Below are 14,989 nucleotides of genomic sequence, written 5' to 3' on the forward strand. Positions count from 1 at the left end.
ACAACGAAAATTGTTCTGATGGACGGTACTTCCATTATGTGGCTAGGAGTCGTGAATAGTCTTAAGGAAAATGAAGGATAGGAGCAGCATTGTCTGATACGTGGAATCGTTTCCACAAATGACAAGATATTGGCCACGATGTACCTCCGTGTGATGGAGAATTCTGTCTTCTCAACCTACATCAAGAAGTTATGATCAAGGGGTAGGAAGTATGAGAAAATAAAAATACATCAATTATTACCACAGATTTATTCACTTATTTTCAACTGTATGAAAAGGGATTTTATATTGTAGAGTCTAGTGTTAGGAAAATAGAAACAGTAACAACGTTCTAAAACATCACAATAATACAATAGAATAATATGCTTAACAATGAGGGATAGTGACTCATTCGTTTTGGTTAGTTCTTGTAACTAAGTGATTAATCAATCAATGAATTAATTTAAAAATTGATTTATTTATTGATTAATCAAAGATGAAAGCACAGAGATGTAACACTTGTACCTAGTGCAATTATAGCAATTAACTTATTCTATGGTCAACGGTACATTTTCTTCCCATTCAACAAATCTTTCCTTTTCCAGAGATTAAGGTTTCATGCAACTGTAACAGATATTTTACTTTTTAATTCCTCGACAAACTGAGGGCATAATTTAAGTCCCAACAAAGTGATCAATTATTATAACACTCCCTTTAACCAACAAATGACAAGATATTGGCCACGATGTTTTACCAACTAATTTCTGATAAGCGTCTTTCTTTCAATTCTAATTAAGTACACAACCTATTGACCATAACATAACAGTGCTTCATATATGGGACACTGAACGTGAAGGCAACATCGAAACTAACACTGGCGAGACTGACAGGAGACTGGGCGGGGGGAGGGAAATGTTGATTAGAAGTAAAGGGTAGATGTCCCTTCAGTGAGAAGTATAACACTACACAAACCACGATCTTACAGATTTATAAGCATATTGAACATCAAGTAAAACTCTGTCCCAGAACATTATCTTTTGATTTACCTCCTTCCGTTGAGGGATAGAAATAAACGAAATTCAAATAATTCATGACCTGTATCTAGGGACAGACTACTTCATGTACCACCATCATTTAAAGGGAGAAGTGGGTATCTATAACTTGCCCACACGGAGAGCGTTAGGAAGCGCACTATCTTATTTCTTCGGGAGTCGTTAAACATTTGAATACACAGAGTATCTTATCAACTTTTATGAACGATAAGAAATTGTTTACAACAATTTGCACTAAATAATAGCCAAGTAAAGCTAAAGTGATTTTTATAAATACGATGCAGGCGTTCGTATTTAATTTATATTATGCAAAAGAATATTTGAGTAACTGAATTGAAATAAAACATGCCAATATAGAATTACATGAAACTGTTTCAAGCATAACTTAATACGTTCACAAACTTCAAAATTATCTTAATCAAAGTGCTAAAACATATGGACTCATTGATTGAAAACAATCACTCCACAGAGATGCCTTACCTAAGAGAACTGCTATCATTATAATGTAGTTATCTCATATAGGGGAAAGGGGACAAAGAGGGCGGTCACAGTTAATTCAACAATACGGAAACACAACGTCACTGACCTCACAGAGGATGTACGACTTCCACATCTCAGTAATTCTCCCCAGAGTATTTTCCTTGATAGCAGAGTACTCAGGTGCTCAGTGGTCAGACTGCCAACTATCCAACATTCTAACCACATGCCCTGTCATATCATTTAACATTTCAGTCGACTCTTCCATCTGAACTGTTCACTAAGGTAAGATGCATTTAGGTGCGCCCATGCTTAATGCACGTTTTGTCGAGCTTCATCTAGTAATCTTAATGTTTAGTAAAAAAGTAAGTTAACACAATTCAAACTGTATTGTGCAAAACATAATGACTCTTTTCCCAGTAATAAACATCAGTAAATTTTCAAGGAGTTTGAATCGGCCATCTCAGCCATTTAGCTGCTCCCTTATACGTAACTGTGGTTCACTGTGTTCCTGTTATCTACGAAAATGCAAATTAGTTAGACTAAACGTTGGTAGGTCAACCAGAAAATAGAAACCCCTCTGAGCGAATATAATATCCTGCACAAAGTCTTACAACCGTGGCAATCTGCCATAGTCCATACAACCTCTCCCCGTATTCTCAACGTGATTCGACCAAAGATCTACTCTAAAGCAATATTTGGTGCATAATGAGCTAAGCATTTTTGGATTATAACAAAAATAGCATTAATTATTAAGAATTCCACAACGAGTTTTTTATAAGTCTGAAAACTCAGGCAATTTAATCTAGCAAGACTGCAAACGGAGGTGGTTTCCACAGCCAGTTCATAACAGTGGAATTCGTCAACAGAGACAACGTTACTTCCGCAACGCACATACATATAGAACAAGCGACAAAGGAAAGGTAGCAATTGAATGGTTGCTCAATGAATCTCCCAACGAAAGGACATTCCTTTTACCTCAAACACGTTGATAACCCAATTTTTGACCGAAGTGAGCAGTACTCATTTATGAATCAGCTACAACCTACTATGTATTGAGCTTGCTTGCAACGACAGTCAATTACCGAGAACACAATACAAGAGCGGCAGTCTTTCTAGACCGAGAACGAAATATTCGTGTTATACTGAACTAGTTCATCATTTACTAGATGGACGAATTGATCCACTACACATTGGGTGAATGTATTCTTTAAGAATACGTAGCAACAACAGCTATCACCAAATGCCACAGCATCGAGATGACTAAACAAAACAGAGCACTAAAATAATGTTGCCTGATTACTCCAGTGAGATTTGAGGGAATATAACATCCATGCATTTCTATGTGAAAACAATTTGACATAATTTTACTTTATATCCACATCTTGGAAACTTATCACTATGATGTCATTGTAAATACTGGTATATTACAGTATGATTACAGCATGGTCTAACAGCACAATTTTATTGTGTCGCATTGCTTTTATGAAAGAAGCTTCCATAGCTCTCAATACCTTACTACCATACATTTTTGACACACTTCTATTCACATTCGAAATTTTATCCTTGGTATCATATTGATGAAGTATTTACAGTTTATATTACAATATGTACAAAAATAAATAAGTGATGATGCGCATTCCGCTCAACTCCAGAAGAGGATTGCGGTAGGCAGCACCAGGGCAGCAGCTAATCTGACTGCCCTCGCGCTGCCTGGGGCGGCGTTCAGTCTTGACGACTCATGCACCCCGAAGCTGCTGTACACTTTGGTTCTGTCTTCAGACTCCACGTCGAGAATATTTTGACTCTGTCCTTCTCCCTCCCCTTCCCTATCACCACCTCCATCCATGTTGTCATCGCCTGGCTTCTTCCTTCGCCGTGGCTTCTTCCAGCGACTGCTATGGCATGAGCTGGGCTCCTTGTATGGCTTGCTGACGTTCGGGTAGAAAGCCTCGAAGTCTTCAGTCCCCTGAAAACAAAGGTATAGATCAAAATACAGTACAGTTCTACATTTTTTTTTAAATCATGCGTTGAATATTACCGTTAATCACAACGAGAATTTTTAATAAAATCCAACGTTATCAAGTACAGATGAACACCAACGAAGAAGTGAAATACATTACATCAGTTGTGGTAGTCAAACTCAGGGAATTCAAACAGATATGAGGAGAAGAGAAAATAAATGCGTGAACCGTCACTTACGAAACAATAGCGCGTATCTGACAATGCTGTGTGTATCCATTATTTTCCGTAAGACTGGTCACGCTTCCGAGCCACATTTCCCTTACGATACACGTGAGCATAGGAAAATGAACGCAACGAAAATTATTCTAATGGACCGCATATCCATACATGACTGGAAGGCGTGACCAGTCTTAAGGTGAATAATGGATAGGAAGAGCATGGTCAAACACGGGGTATCGTTTCATAAGCGACGATATGTTGTTTTGTTATGAGTATTGTTAGACAATGAGGTATAACCTTGCTGGGAGAGATTCATTTGGCTGAACAGTAACAATCAAATTGGCCCATACTGACGACTTGGTCTTAATAGCGGACGGTGTTGAAAGTATGCAATCTAAAATCTTGGAGCTGAAAACAAATATGTTAGGTATGATATGAAAATTAGCACTTCCTAGAAAATAAGTGACGTAGCTGGGAAGAATCCTTACATTTTTAAATGTTAGATAGGGAACAGACTACGAAACAAACATGTGAATCATTTCAATTACTTGGGATATGGCAAGTATCTGTAGCATAGCTAATTCAACGAGCTCACAAATGCGATGAACGGTATTAGCGAATAAAGAAGTGAGCTCTCAGACGAAATTATTCTTACATCGCTTTGCTTTAAGGCCGAAATTTTTGTGTGGAAGTGGAAACTGCCTGGGCTGAAGATACTTTTTTTTATAAGCAGGCATTAACAGATGTGAAAGTAGCAAGAATGATTTTTGTTACAAAATGTAAGGAAAATGGCAGGAGAGCACAAGCAATGAGGAGTTAAAAGTCTAGTTAGGTATGAACACGATGAATGAATCTGTGCGGAGTGAACTCGGTCAAGGAGTAGTAAGGGAGAGAAAGAGAGCAAGATGATTATTATATCCAGCTTTTAATGGTGTGAAGATAAGAGAAGTAAAACTAGACGAGGCCAGGGTGTTAACTGTAACTAGTGGATTGATGAGGTGCCTAGATCTATGTATGTATTTGTATGTTATGGGCTTAGGACTTCTTTCGTCATTCGTCCATTAGAACATTGTATGCATAACATGTCTAATAGGGTGGGTATTGTTGTGAGGTCTGAAATAAGGATCTAAACACAATCAGCGAACATGAGATACATAATAAAAACGTCCATCCTTGCTTTATGGACACATAACTAGTTTAAGATGCGATACTGAGTACAGTGTTTCAAATCATGCGGCTCTTCTTGGGCGATCTGCATCCATGCAGCTCAGAATAACCTTCCTCTATAACAATAGCAACCGTAAAAGGATTCCTGACTTGCTGATGCTATGTGTAGTTGACTGCTGAAAAGTTCAGTTCTTGGAGTACGTGGTGAGCACGTAATAAATGACCTCACACACATACAGATGTTTCCCCTCCTTGCTACCCCTTTCTCTTGTCCGCCAATTTCCTACAATCTAACATAACTTTTAAATTCATTAAGCATATCTTAAATGTGTGTTAACAGCATTACTCAAAGCCTTTCCATTAGCAGACATCCATTAAAATGTTATGTAAATACTACATAATCTTGTATATTCAATTAGATAACTCAGGGTACATTACAAATATTTCTCGCGTATAAATTTGTAAATGGATGTGGCATGATTGTAAGAAAGAGAAACAATACAGAGAAATGAGTTCGGTACTCAACAGCTTCATTACACTGCTGTAGGGAATAATATACGAGAATTTTAATTTTTCCACATGATCAAAGATGAAGTTAACTGCATTATAAGAATTATAAATGCAATGCATTGGAGTATATAAAAATAAAAATGTACAATATTCGATATGTAATTAAAAAGTTCTATAAACAAATCCTTTTAACAACCTATTCTTTCTGCATTTAATCTCTGTCATAATTTACGTAAAATAACAAATAACAAATAACAGATTCGTTCAATGGTAAATTACTGAACGCTACTTCGTGTAATATGATTTTTAAATTTAAATTAAAAAACGAGAAAAACCACAGCACGACCTCAATGTTCTCTCACAGGATCTGTTAATGCTATCTCCCTCACTATTTCCTTCATTGAAAACAACTTAACAAGATATTTTAAATATGATTTAATTGATTTTAGCCAGGTATATTTCCGTGTTGTTCGCCTTCGTGGTTAGCGTGATTAACTGCCAACCCCTGAGGCTCGGGTTCGATGCCCGGCTCTGCCATGAGAAAAGTGGTATGAGGGTTGGAACGGATTCCATTCAGCCTCGGGACGTCAACTGAGTAGAGGTGGGTTCTATTCCCACCTCAGCCATCCTGGAAGTCGTTTTCCGTGGTTTCCCCACTTATCCTCCAAGCAAATGCCGGGATGGTACGTAACTTAAGGCCACGGCCGCTTCCTTCTCTCTTCCTTGTCTACACCTTCCAATCATCCAATCCCCCCACAAGGCCGCTATTCAGCAGAGCAGGCGAGGCCATCTGGGAGAGGTACAGGTCCTCCTACCCAGTTGTATTCCCTGACTCAAAGTCTCACGCTCCAGGATACTGCCCTTGAGGCGGTACAGGTGGGATCCCTCGCTGAGTCCGAGGGAAAATCCAATCCTGGAGAGTAAACAGATTAAGAAAGATAGAAAGAAAGAAAGAAAGAAAGAAAGAAAGAAAGAAAGAAAGAAAGAAAGATATTTTCCTGTTAAAACCAAACTAATCGTGGGAAATTAAAATACCTGACTGTAATTTTCCAACACACTGCAACATCAGAACTATGCGAGATTTCGTTTAAATAGGTTGAACTGTGTTGGCCGGCCCGTGGTGTAGGGGTAGCGAGCCTGCCTCTCATCCGGAGACCCCGGGCTCGATACCCGTCCGAGTCAGAAAACTTTACCTGAAACTGAGACTTGGTTCGAGGTCCACCCAGCCTACGTGATTACATTTGATGAGCTATATGACGGTGAGATAGTTAAGAAAAACCGCCGAGAGAATTCGTCGTGCTGACCTCACGACATCTCATAATCTGTAGGCCATCGGACTGAGCAGCGGCCTCTTGGTAGGCCAAGGCCCTTCGGAGCTGTTGCGCCATGTTCTTTAAAAATAGTTTTGATGTTACAAAAGTATTTCGATAAGAATATTATGGATCATACTTGTATATCACATGAAACGAATGACTGCCAGCTTATGACGAAAGTATCATCAGTCCGCCCAATTTTCACTTCCATACAATACAGCCAATAAATTTCATCTGTGAGCTCATTTCTTTATTGACTAATGCCGTTGATCCCATAATAATAATAATAATAATAATAATAATAATAATAATAATAATCGTTATCACCATGGTTGCTGGCAATAGAGTTTAAACCCACCGTGTCATGAATTAAAGCTTCCAATATACGACCCATAAGACGCAGCGAACCCGTACGGTATTATTATTATTATTATTATTATTATTATTATTATTATTATTATTATTATTATTATGGCTTTTACGTCCCACTATCTACTTTGACGGTTTTCGGAGTATTATATTATGATTTAATCGGATAATGTTAAATTAGACATCAAAAACTACAAGTCAATATATGCTGATGCGAGTTGTGTGAAAGGTGGTTTGGTCCACGAAGGCCAAGCGCACTGGGGAGTTACAGCCTCATGCGTGCTACACGACTTCTCTGGAGATGTCAGTGACAGAGGAGACGCGAAAGTACATTTGTCGTTCTCTTGGAAAGGACGTCAGCAATATTCACACCGGCACGGGGCGAAGAGTGGGGCGTGCCCCTTCTCCCGCCGAACAACAATGGCCGTAATAAATCCGCTACAGGAAACCACACTCTACCTAGACTATCTTTGGAGCAACTCATCAAGTGGAACAAGAGGGCGGGGTCATGGCAGTGTCGGGTAACGTCTCCTCGAACAAATACACGCAGTATGCTAATAGTGAAGGGAAATCTGATACGAAAGTAAACGGAAGTTCTTGACTTTGACCAATTTAAGACAGCACTGCATCATGACGGTTCATTACCCCGATTTAGATTGCCTCCAGATGTCGTAACAAATCTACAGGTAGTCATCCTTAGAACACGAATGATGGATATGCATCTGGAACTCGCGTGACACAGGTAAGAGTTCTTCGCATTGCAACGAAGACAAAACTGTTCTCCGTGATAAGAATACAAGAGGGGTTATAAATAGTTACGCACGGAATATTTTCAAATACACAAAATATAATATGAGCTTATTATGGTGTACGAAGTAAGAAAAGCTTCACTCAGTTGGTAAAAATGAAATGGCGTATGGCTTTTAGTGCCAGGAGTGTCCGAGGACATGTTCGCCTCGCCAGGTGCAGGTCTTTTGATTTGACTCCCGTAGGCGACCTGCGCGTCGTGATGAAGATGAAATGATGATGAAGACGACACATACACCCAGCCCTTGTGCCAGCGAAATTAACCAATGATGGTTAAAATTATCGACCCTACCGGGAATTGAACCCGGGACCCCTGTGGCCAAAGGCCAGCACGCTAACCATTTAGCCATGGAGCCGGACACTCAGTTGGTTATCACTTCAGACGAAATAACTGCAGGGCATACTACGGTATTATGCTCAGAGGGGTGACAGTGGATCGGTTATGTCCAACTCATTTTTACTAATTTTGCAGACTTTGAATCCCTGATCAATATTGTTATATTATTATTAATATTATTATTAATATTATTATTAATGATTAAACGTCTGTTCAATTGAAAGTGACGTCGAGCCAGAGAGTTGAAACTTTATCGCATGGGAGCTCTAAAACGTGCCCGTTGACAACGAAACTGAGCTGTTATATTTTGACACTGTCAAGTGTCATCAACATCAGCCAGATTCGAACTCGCTCTCTTGAGAACAGGAGGATTATGAATAGAGAAGGCTTTTGCAGTTAGTGGTTTCAGTAAAGGTATTTCCTAGACCAGTGGTCGTCTGGATCACCTACCTCCTTTCGACGTTTTGTGTACAACAATAATATCTGTACCACAAGGATGGAACTTCGACCCAGGTGGACATCTCACTGTAATTGTCCAACGGAGCTGTAGACGAAACGTCTGGAAAGAAGTGTACCTGGCAAACCACTTAATGATCGATAGGAAATGGAACACCCGCTATAAGTAATGCATCCATAATCATTAATGTTAGGTTATAATTTATTTGGTCGAGATCTGAGCGATAGCAACCTCTAGAAGTGATTCTACCCGTAGTTTAACTTCCTAATTTTGCACACAAGTTCGCTGAAAGTAATTCAATTTTCCTATCCCAATCCTATCTCAATTACTGTTTAATTGTATAGAAAAATCTATTACAGACATGATAACAACCCATATTATCTGGATGTTACATGCGCATCATAGAGAACAATGATGACGAAAGATGTCCCTAAACCCTACGTTAATCAAAGGCAGTGATTACACACATCAAAGACAAGAGGGAAGCTGCAGCACAACATGATGGCACTGAACTCACAGACAAGAGTGCTGGGATATTTTGTTGTAAATGTGCTAATGAATAAATCACTGCAAATTATACATGCCAGTTGGACATGTCGATGTCTTGTTGTTCACGAAGCCTGGGAGAACAGATAAACCGCTGCTGCATGAATATGTCAAAGCGCGCATTCCCCGCATTTCGACAAACCGCTGCATCACTTCATAATAGGCCCCGTTTCCAGGCCAGGGATAATACTGTATTCAATAATTAGTTGAACATAATATTTCAGGACATCATTCTAAACAGTGAATTACCTTTCACCGCGGTATACTGTAAAGCTTCCCGAAGTAACTATATATCAAATACATTACTACTCATCATTTACAGCTGAATGTTTTCAGATTTCGCTCTACGTAAAATGCAGTTAGTCGAAAAATTATCCGTTCACTCACTGGTGTGACCGGAAAATCACGGTCAGTAAGTAGTAGAAAGGTTGCAAGGAAATCCATGTTGTAATACTTCGTTACCATTTATTTGAGGAGAACGTGATAATTTACAAACATGAAATAATAACACGATATGTTTAAATTTTGCTTGCTTGTTGTTTAAAGGGGCCTAACATCTAGGTCATCGGCCCGTTTAAATTTTCGTCCACTTGTACTTCACACGCACGTCACTCTGAGAACAAATAACTCTTCAGTATCCAGTCGAATTTCCTTTGGCAGCAATGAAAACTTGAAACCTCTTCGGCGTGGACTGGAATAGTTTTTCCGTTATTTCCTGTCATATCTTTTGCTTCCAGCTTCCGTGGTGTTTTTTTGGTTCTTTTTTTTCTTTTTGTCGCGCTGAGTGGCTCGGACGGTTGAGGCGCTGGCCTTCTGACCCTAACTTGGCAGGTTCGATCCTGGCTCAGTCCGATGGTGTTTGAAGGTGCTCAAATACGTCAGCCTCGTATCGGAAGATTTACTGGCACCGTAGAAGAACTCCTGTGTGACTAAATTCCGGAATCTTGGCTTCTCCAAAAACCGCAAAATTAGTTAGTGGGGCGTAAGGACAATAATATTATTATTCCTGATGTTTTCTCTTTTGCTGCAGTCCCTTTTTTGTTCCGCCAATAAATATTCTATGTAGTTCAAAACTGGTGACTGAAGTGGTGTTTGCAGCACATAAGGTGTATTGTAAAGCAACCAGTGCTTAACGACCCAGACAGAATGTTTCAGGTCATTATCTTGTTGGACAAGCAGATCCTACAGTTTCTGCACAGGGATTCAGATGATGCTTTAAAATAACTAAATACACCATCCTGTCCATTGTTGCAGGTGTTATGTAGAAGTTGCTTACAGCAACCTCCGATATACATCCCCATAACATGATGGATCCACCCCCATGTTTAACTGAAGGCTGATGGTTTTTACTTCGGATTTCCTCATTATTCTTTCTTCACACACGGCGCTTTGCCGACGTATCAAACAAGCTGAATTTACATTCATTCGCAAATAACACTCGTTTCCAGCATGTAAGTGGCTTGCTAACGTAATTGTTTTGCAAACTCTAACTTCTTCCGTCTGTTTAACTTACTTATCCATGGTTTCGTTTTTCTTATATGGCTTTTAATACCAGCTCTGCGTAACACTCTTCTTACAGTATCAGTGCTGATATTAGTCCCACTTCAAGATTCTACATATTCTCGCAGTACAGGACCAGAAACATACGGTCCGTAGGCTGCGTCTCTCTTCATGCTGTGTGAACATCCCAGGGCGTCCTGTTCTTGATTTAGTTATCACAGTTGAAGTGATTTTGAACCTGTGAATAGTGCCTTCTAATGATGATCATGGTATTCCTATCTTCTCAGCAATTTATCGTTGCAAATATTCTTCTTTATGGAGTTCAACAGTACGTTCACGTTCAACGAGTGCTTTTCCTTGTCTTGCCCATTCTAGCTCCGAACGTGATGTTTACGTATTGCACCATCAGTACGTACTGCTCACAAGAGCCCTAACTGAAGTATTTCCCCATGTTATGGCGTTATACATCACAGAGAACATAGCGGACGAGTACTTTTGGGTTACGGTTTATTACGCTACATTCGTATATTAATGGACTATTAAAAACGGAGGTACATATAATAGACTATATTACGATCCCATTATATTCCGCCGTAATGTTACTTTGCTAGGTACTATTTTCTGGGCTTCGTGAGGGCATTTGGATGCCCTTTTCCCTAAGTGTTTATCACACCAACAGGTGGACGGATACTTTTGTGACTATCTCTACATCACTATTCTATCATACACACTAATACAGTGACCAATACCACGGTCGTAAACCAAATGTATATACGGAAGTCCTCAACTAACTGCTACATGATTCCACGCTTTCGCTCATGTGAACTGAAATCTAGTTTATAAACAGTGAGAGGGGCAGAATAATTCATTCCATGCCAGTTAAGATGAGGACACAAGCTGATATTAATAAGCTGCAAATAATACCATACCAACTTCTGTAGTTTTGGAAATATAATAATATTCATCACTGAGTGACAAATGAACACGAACAAGAACCAAGAGCTAACCCTATCGTGCAACAGCCTCAAAGGGCCGCGTTCTACCAAGCGACCGCTGCTCTGTGTCAAGGTCTGCAGTTTACGAGGTGTCATGTGGTCAACACAACAAATCCACTCGGCTTTTATTTTTTTATTTTTTATTTTTTTTTTTTTTTGGCTTTCAAGACTGGGGTCACAATCTCACCGTCAGATAGCTCCCTGATTTTAATCACGTACGCTGAGTGGACTCCGAACTAGACCTCAGATCCAGATAAAAAATCCCCGAACTCACCGGGAATCGAACCCGGGTCCTCCAGGTAAGCGGCAGGCACGCTACCCCTACACCGCGGGGCCGGCACAAACAAGAGGAGCTGTGTAAATTTAACATTTGTCAGCATCTCCCACAAGGTTTCATCTAATCTCTGACGGTCAAAGTTTACCCAAGTTTTATTGAAGTCCGTTTCAATGCAACAGCTAAACCTGCTACACATTCCTGTTCCAATTAATGCTGTTTTCACGTGACTCGAGTGACACACTCGCTTGGATTGGCAAAACCTGGTCGAAGCGGGGGGAGCTGCGGGTAAAAGCTAGTAAAATACGGCACACATCTTTCATAGTCATTGTTGACGTTCTAGTAGTAGTAGTAGTAGTAGTAGTAGTAGTAGTAGTAGTAGTAGTAGTAGTAGTAGTATTAGTAGTAGTATAGCTTCCGTGGCTCAAGCGGCAGCGCGCCGCCCTCCCAACTCAGGGTCCCGTGGTTCAAATCCCGGTCACTCCATGTGAGATTTGTGCTGGACAAAGCGGAGGTGGGACAGGTTTTTCTCCGCGTACTCCGGCTTTCCCTGTCATATTTCATTCCAGCTACACTCTCCAAAATCATTTCATTTCATTTCATATGTCATTCATTAATCACTGCCCCAGAGGAGTGCGGCAGGTTTCGACAGCCGGCACAATTCCTAACCTCGCCGCTAAATGGGGCTTCATTCATTCCATTCCTGACCCGGACGAATGACGGGAAAGAGGCTCTGGATTTTCATTTCATTATTATTATTATTATTATTATTATTATTATTATTATTATTATTGGTTGTAGTAGTAGTAGTACAGCTCAAGGCCTTCGATTCAGAGGGTCCCTGGTTTAATTCCCGGCCGGGTTGGGAATTTCAATCGCGTCTGATTAATCCTTCTGGCTCGCGAACTGTGTGTTTGTGTTTGTCTCAACATTTTTCTCATATTTAGAACGCGCACTACACTACCAACCACCACAGTAACACGCACGGTGATTACATCCCTCCATATAGTGTTGGAGTCAGGAAGGGCATCCGGCCATAAAACAGGGACAAATCCACTTGTGCGACACAGTTTGCACCGGTGACCCCACAAATGTTGAAAAAGTGGTAGAGGATTATTAGTAGTAATGTTTTTGTTGTTGTTGCTTTATGTAGGGGGGGGGGGGCAACAGCTCCGAGGATATAGTTCTGTCAGATAAATTAGTTTGTTGATAGTAATGTTGCACTGTTCTATGTATATGTAATTGATCTGGTTTAAGATTCGGAAGAAAGCGGTCGTGGTTTATGTGGTAGGTCCCATCACGAGATTCACTAAGTGTTGTATCGAAGACAACGAATGAAAACTTAAACGATGGCTAAGGGTGTGGGCATAACGAAATTCCCTTCTCAACTGAGTAGCTTAGACGGAGCTCAAGTTGCCGTATTCGATCCTGGCTCAGTCCGTTGCCCAAATCCGTCAAGCCTCGAGTCGGTAAATTTACCGGGCCTAAAAGAACTCCAGTGGGACATAATTAATTTCGGCACCTCAGTGGCACTCACAACCGTAAAAGTGCGTAGTGGGACGTAAAATGAATTACACTACTATATTCTCATATGCGAACCTAGAGGTTGATCCAGTCCTATATCTGGCCAGAATCAAGGATATTGTACATAGGCAAGTGAGAGGGTAGCTCATACGCAACCCCTAACCCATAAAAACAGATACACAGTACTTATTATGTCTCATACGGTTCAGGTTTAACAGCATCATCTATTATATAGGATGACCCAAAAGTCCGTTACCATTTGACGAGGCAATACTTCACGAGTCCGCCTCTGTGGTGTAGTGGTTAGTGTGATTAGCTGCCACCTCCAGAGGCCCGGGTTCGATTCCCGGCTCTGCCACGAAATTTGAAAAGTGGTACTAGGTTTGGAACGTGGTCCACTCAGCCACGGGAAGTCAACTGAGCAGAGGTGGGTTCGAGTGGGTTCGATTCCCACCTCAGCCATCCTGGAGGTGGTTTTCCGTGGTTTTCCACTTCTCCTCCAGGCAAAGGCCGGGATGGTACCTAACTTAAGGCCACGGCCGTTTCCTTCCCTCTTCCTTGTCTGTCTCTTCCAAACTTCCCATCCCCCCGCAAGGCCCCTATTCAGCATAGCATGTGAGGCCGCCTGGGCGAGGTACTGGGACCAGTTGTATCCCCCGACCCAGAGTCTGAAGCTCCAGGACACTGTCCTTGAGGCGGTAGAGGTCGGATCCCTCGCTGAGTCCGAGGGAAAAACCGAACCAGGAGGATAAACAGATAACCGAGCTCGATAGCTGTAGTCGCTTAAGTGCGGCCAGTACCCAGTAATCGGGAGATAGTGGGTTCGAGCCCCACTGTCGGCAGCCCTGAAGGTGGTTTTCCGTGGTTTCCCATTTTAACACCAGGCAAATGCCGGGGCTGTACCTTAATTGAGGCCACGGCCGCTTCCTTCCAATTCCTAGGCATTTCCTATCCCATCGTCGCAATAAGACATATCTGTGTCGGCGCGACGTAAAGGAAATAGCAAAAAAAAAACAGCTAAGAAGAAGAAGAAGAAGAATTACCGAAATGTTGGAGGTAGAGAGGCAATAACTGAATGGCATGACATAGGGTAAATTAAATAAAGATTCCCTAACAGTGCCTTTTCTGCTATCGTCGACATGCCACGATTGCAAGCGCTTCTAACGCCGTCTCTCACGACAGCTCCTGTTACACCACACACGTGTCTCATACGGCATCACTGACGTGTTGCTGTCCAGTGCCATCTGTTGGCCTGTTTGTACACTTGTTGGTGTCATTAAAACCCCATGTAATGTCAAGCATTTGTGGCCATTTGTACCTGACGTGTTGCTGTCCAGCGACATTTGTTGGTCATTTTGTGTACTTTATTTTGGTTTCAATAAAATCCCATGTCATGCCAGTCATGTGTGTCGATTATTACCCCTCTACCTCCAATATCCCATGAAGTATTACCTCGGACTTTTGGGTCACTATGTATTTCTCAGATTGGACTATGACA

The 14,989-nt window shown here is 41.0% G+C and overlaps 1 protein-coding gene across 1 annotated transcript in view; it reads right to left on the bottom strand.

Annotated features, from left to right (window-relative positions):
- Nucleotides 1-246: 246 nt before the first annotated feature.
- Nucleotides 247-14,989, bottom strand: part of LOC136864403 (MOXD1 homolog 2) — a 795,728-nt gene continuing 780,985 nt past the window's right edge. The window contains exon 9 of the mRNA XM_067141347.2: nt 247-3,477. Coding sequence (XP_066997448.1) covers nt 3,154-3,477 — 324 coding nt within the window. The 3' untranslated portion in view covers nt 247-3,153. The remainder of the gene's footprint in view (nt 3,478-14,989) is intronic.

The sequence above is a fragment of the Anabrus simplex genome, chromosome 2, assembly GCF_040414725.1.
Source record: "Anabrus simplex isolate iqAnaSimp1 chromosome 2, ASM4041472v1, whole genome shotgun sequence".
Taxonomy (NCBI): Eukaryota; Metazoa; Arthropoda; class Insecta; order Orthoptera; family Tettigoniidae; genus Anabrus; species Anabrus simplex.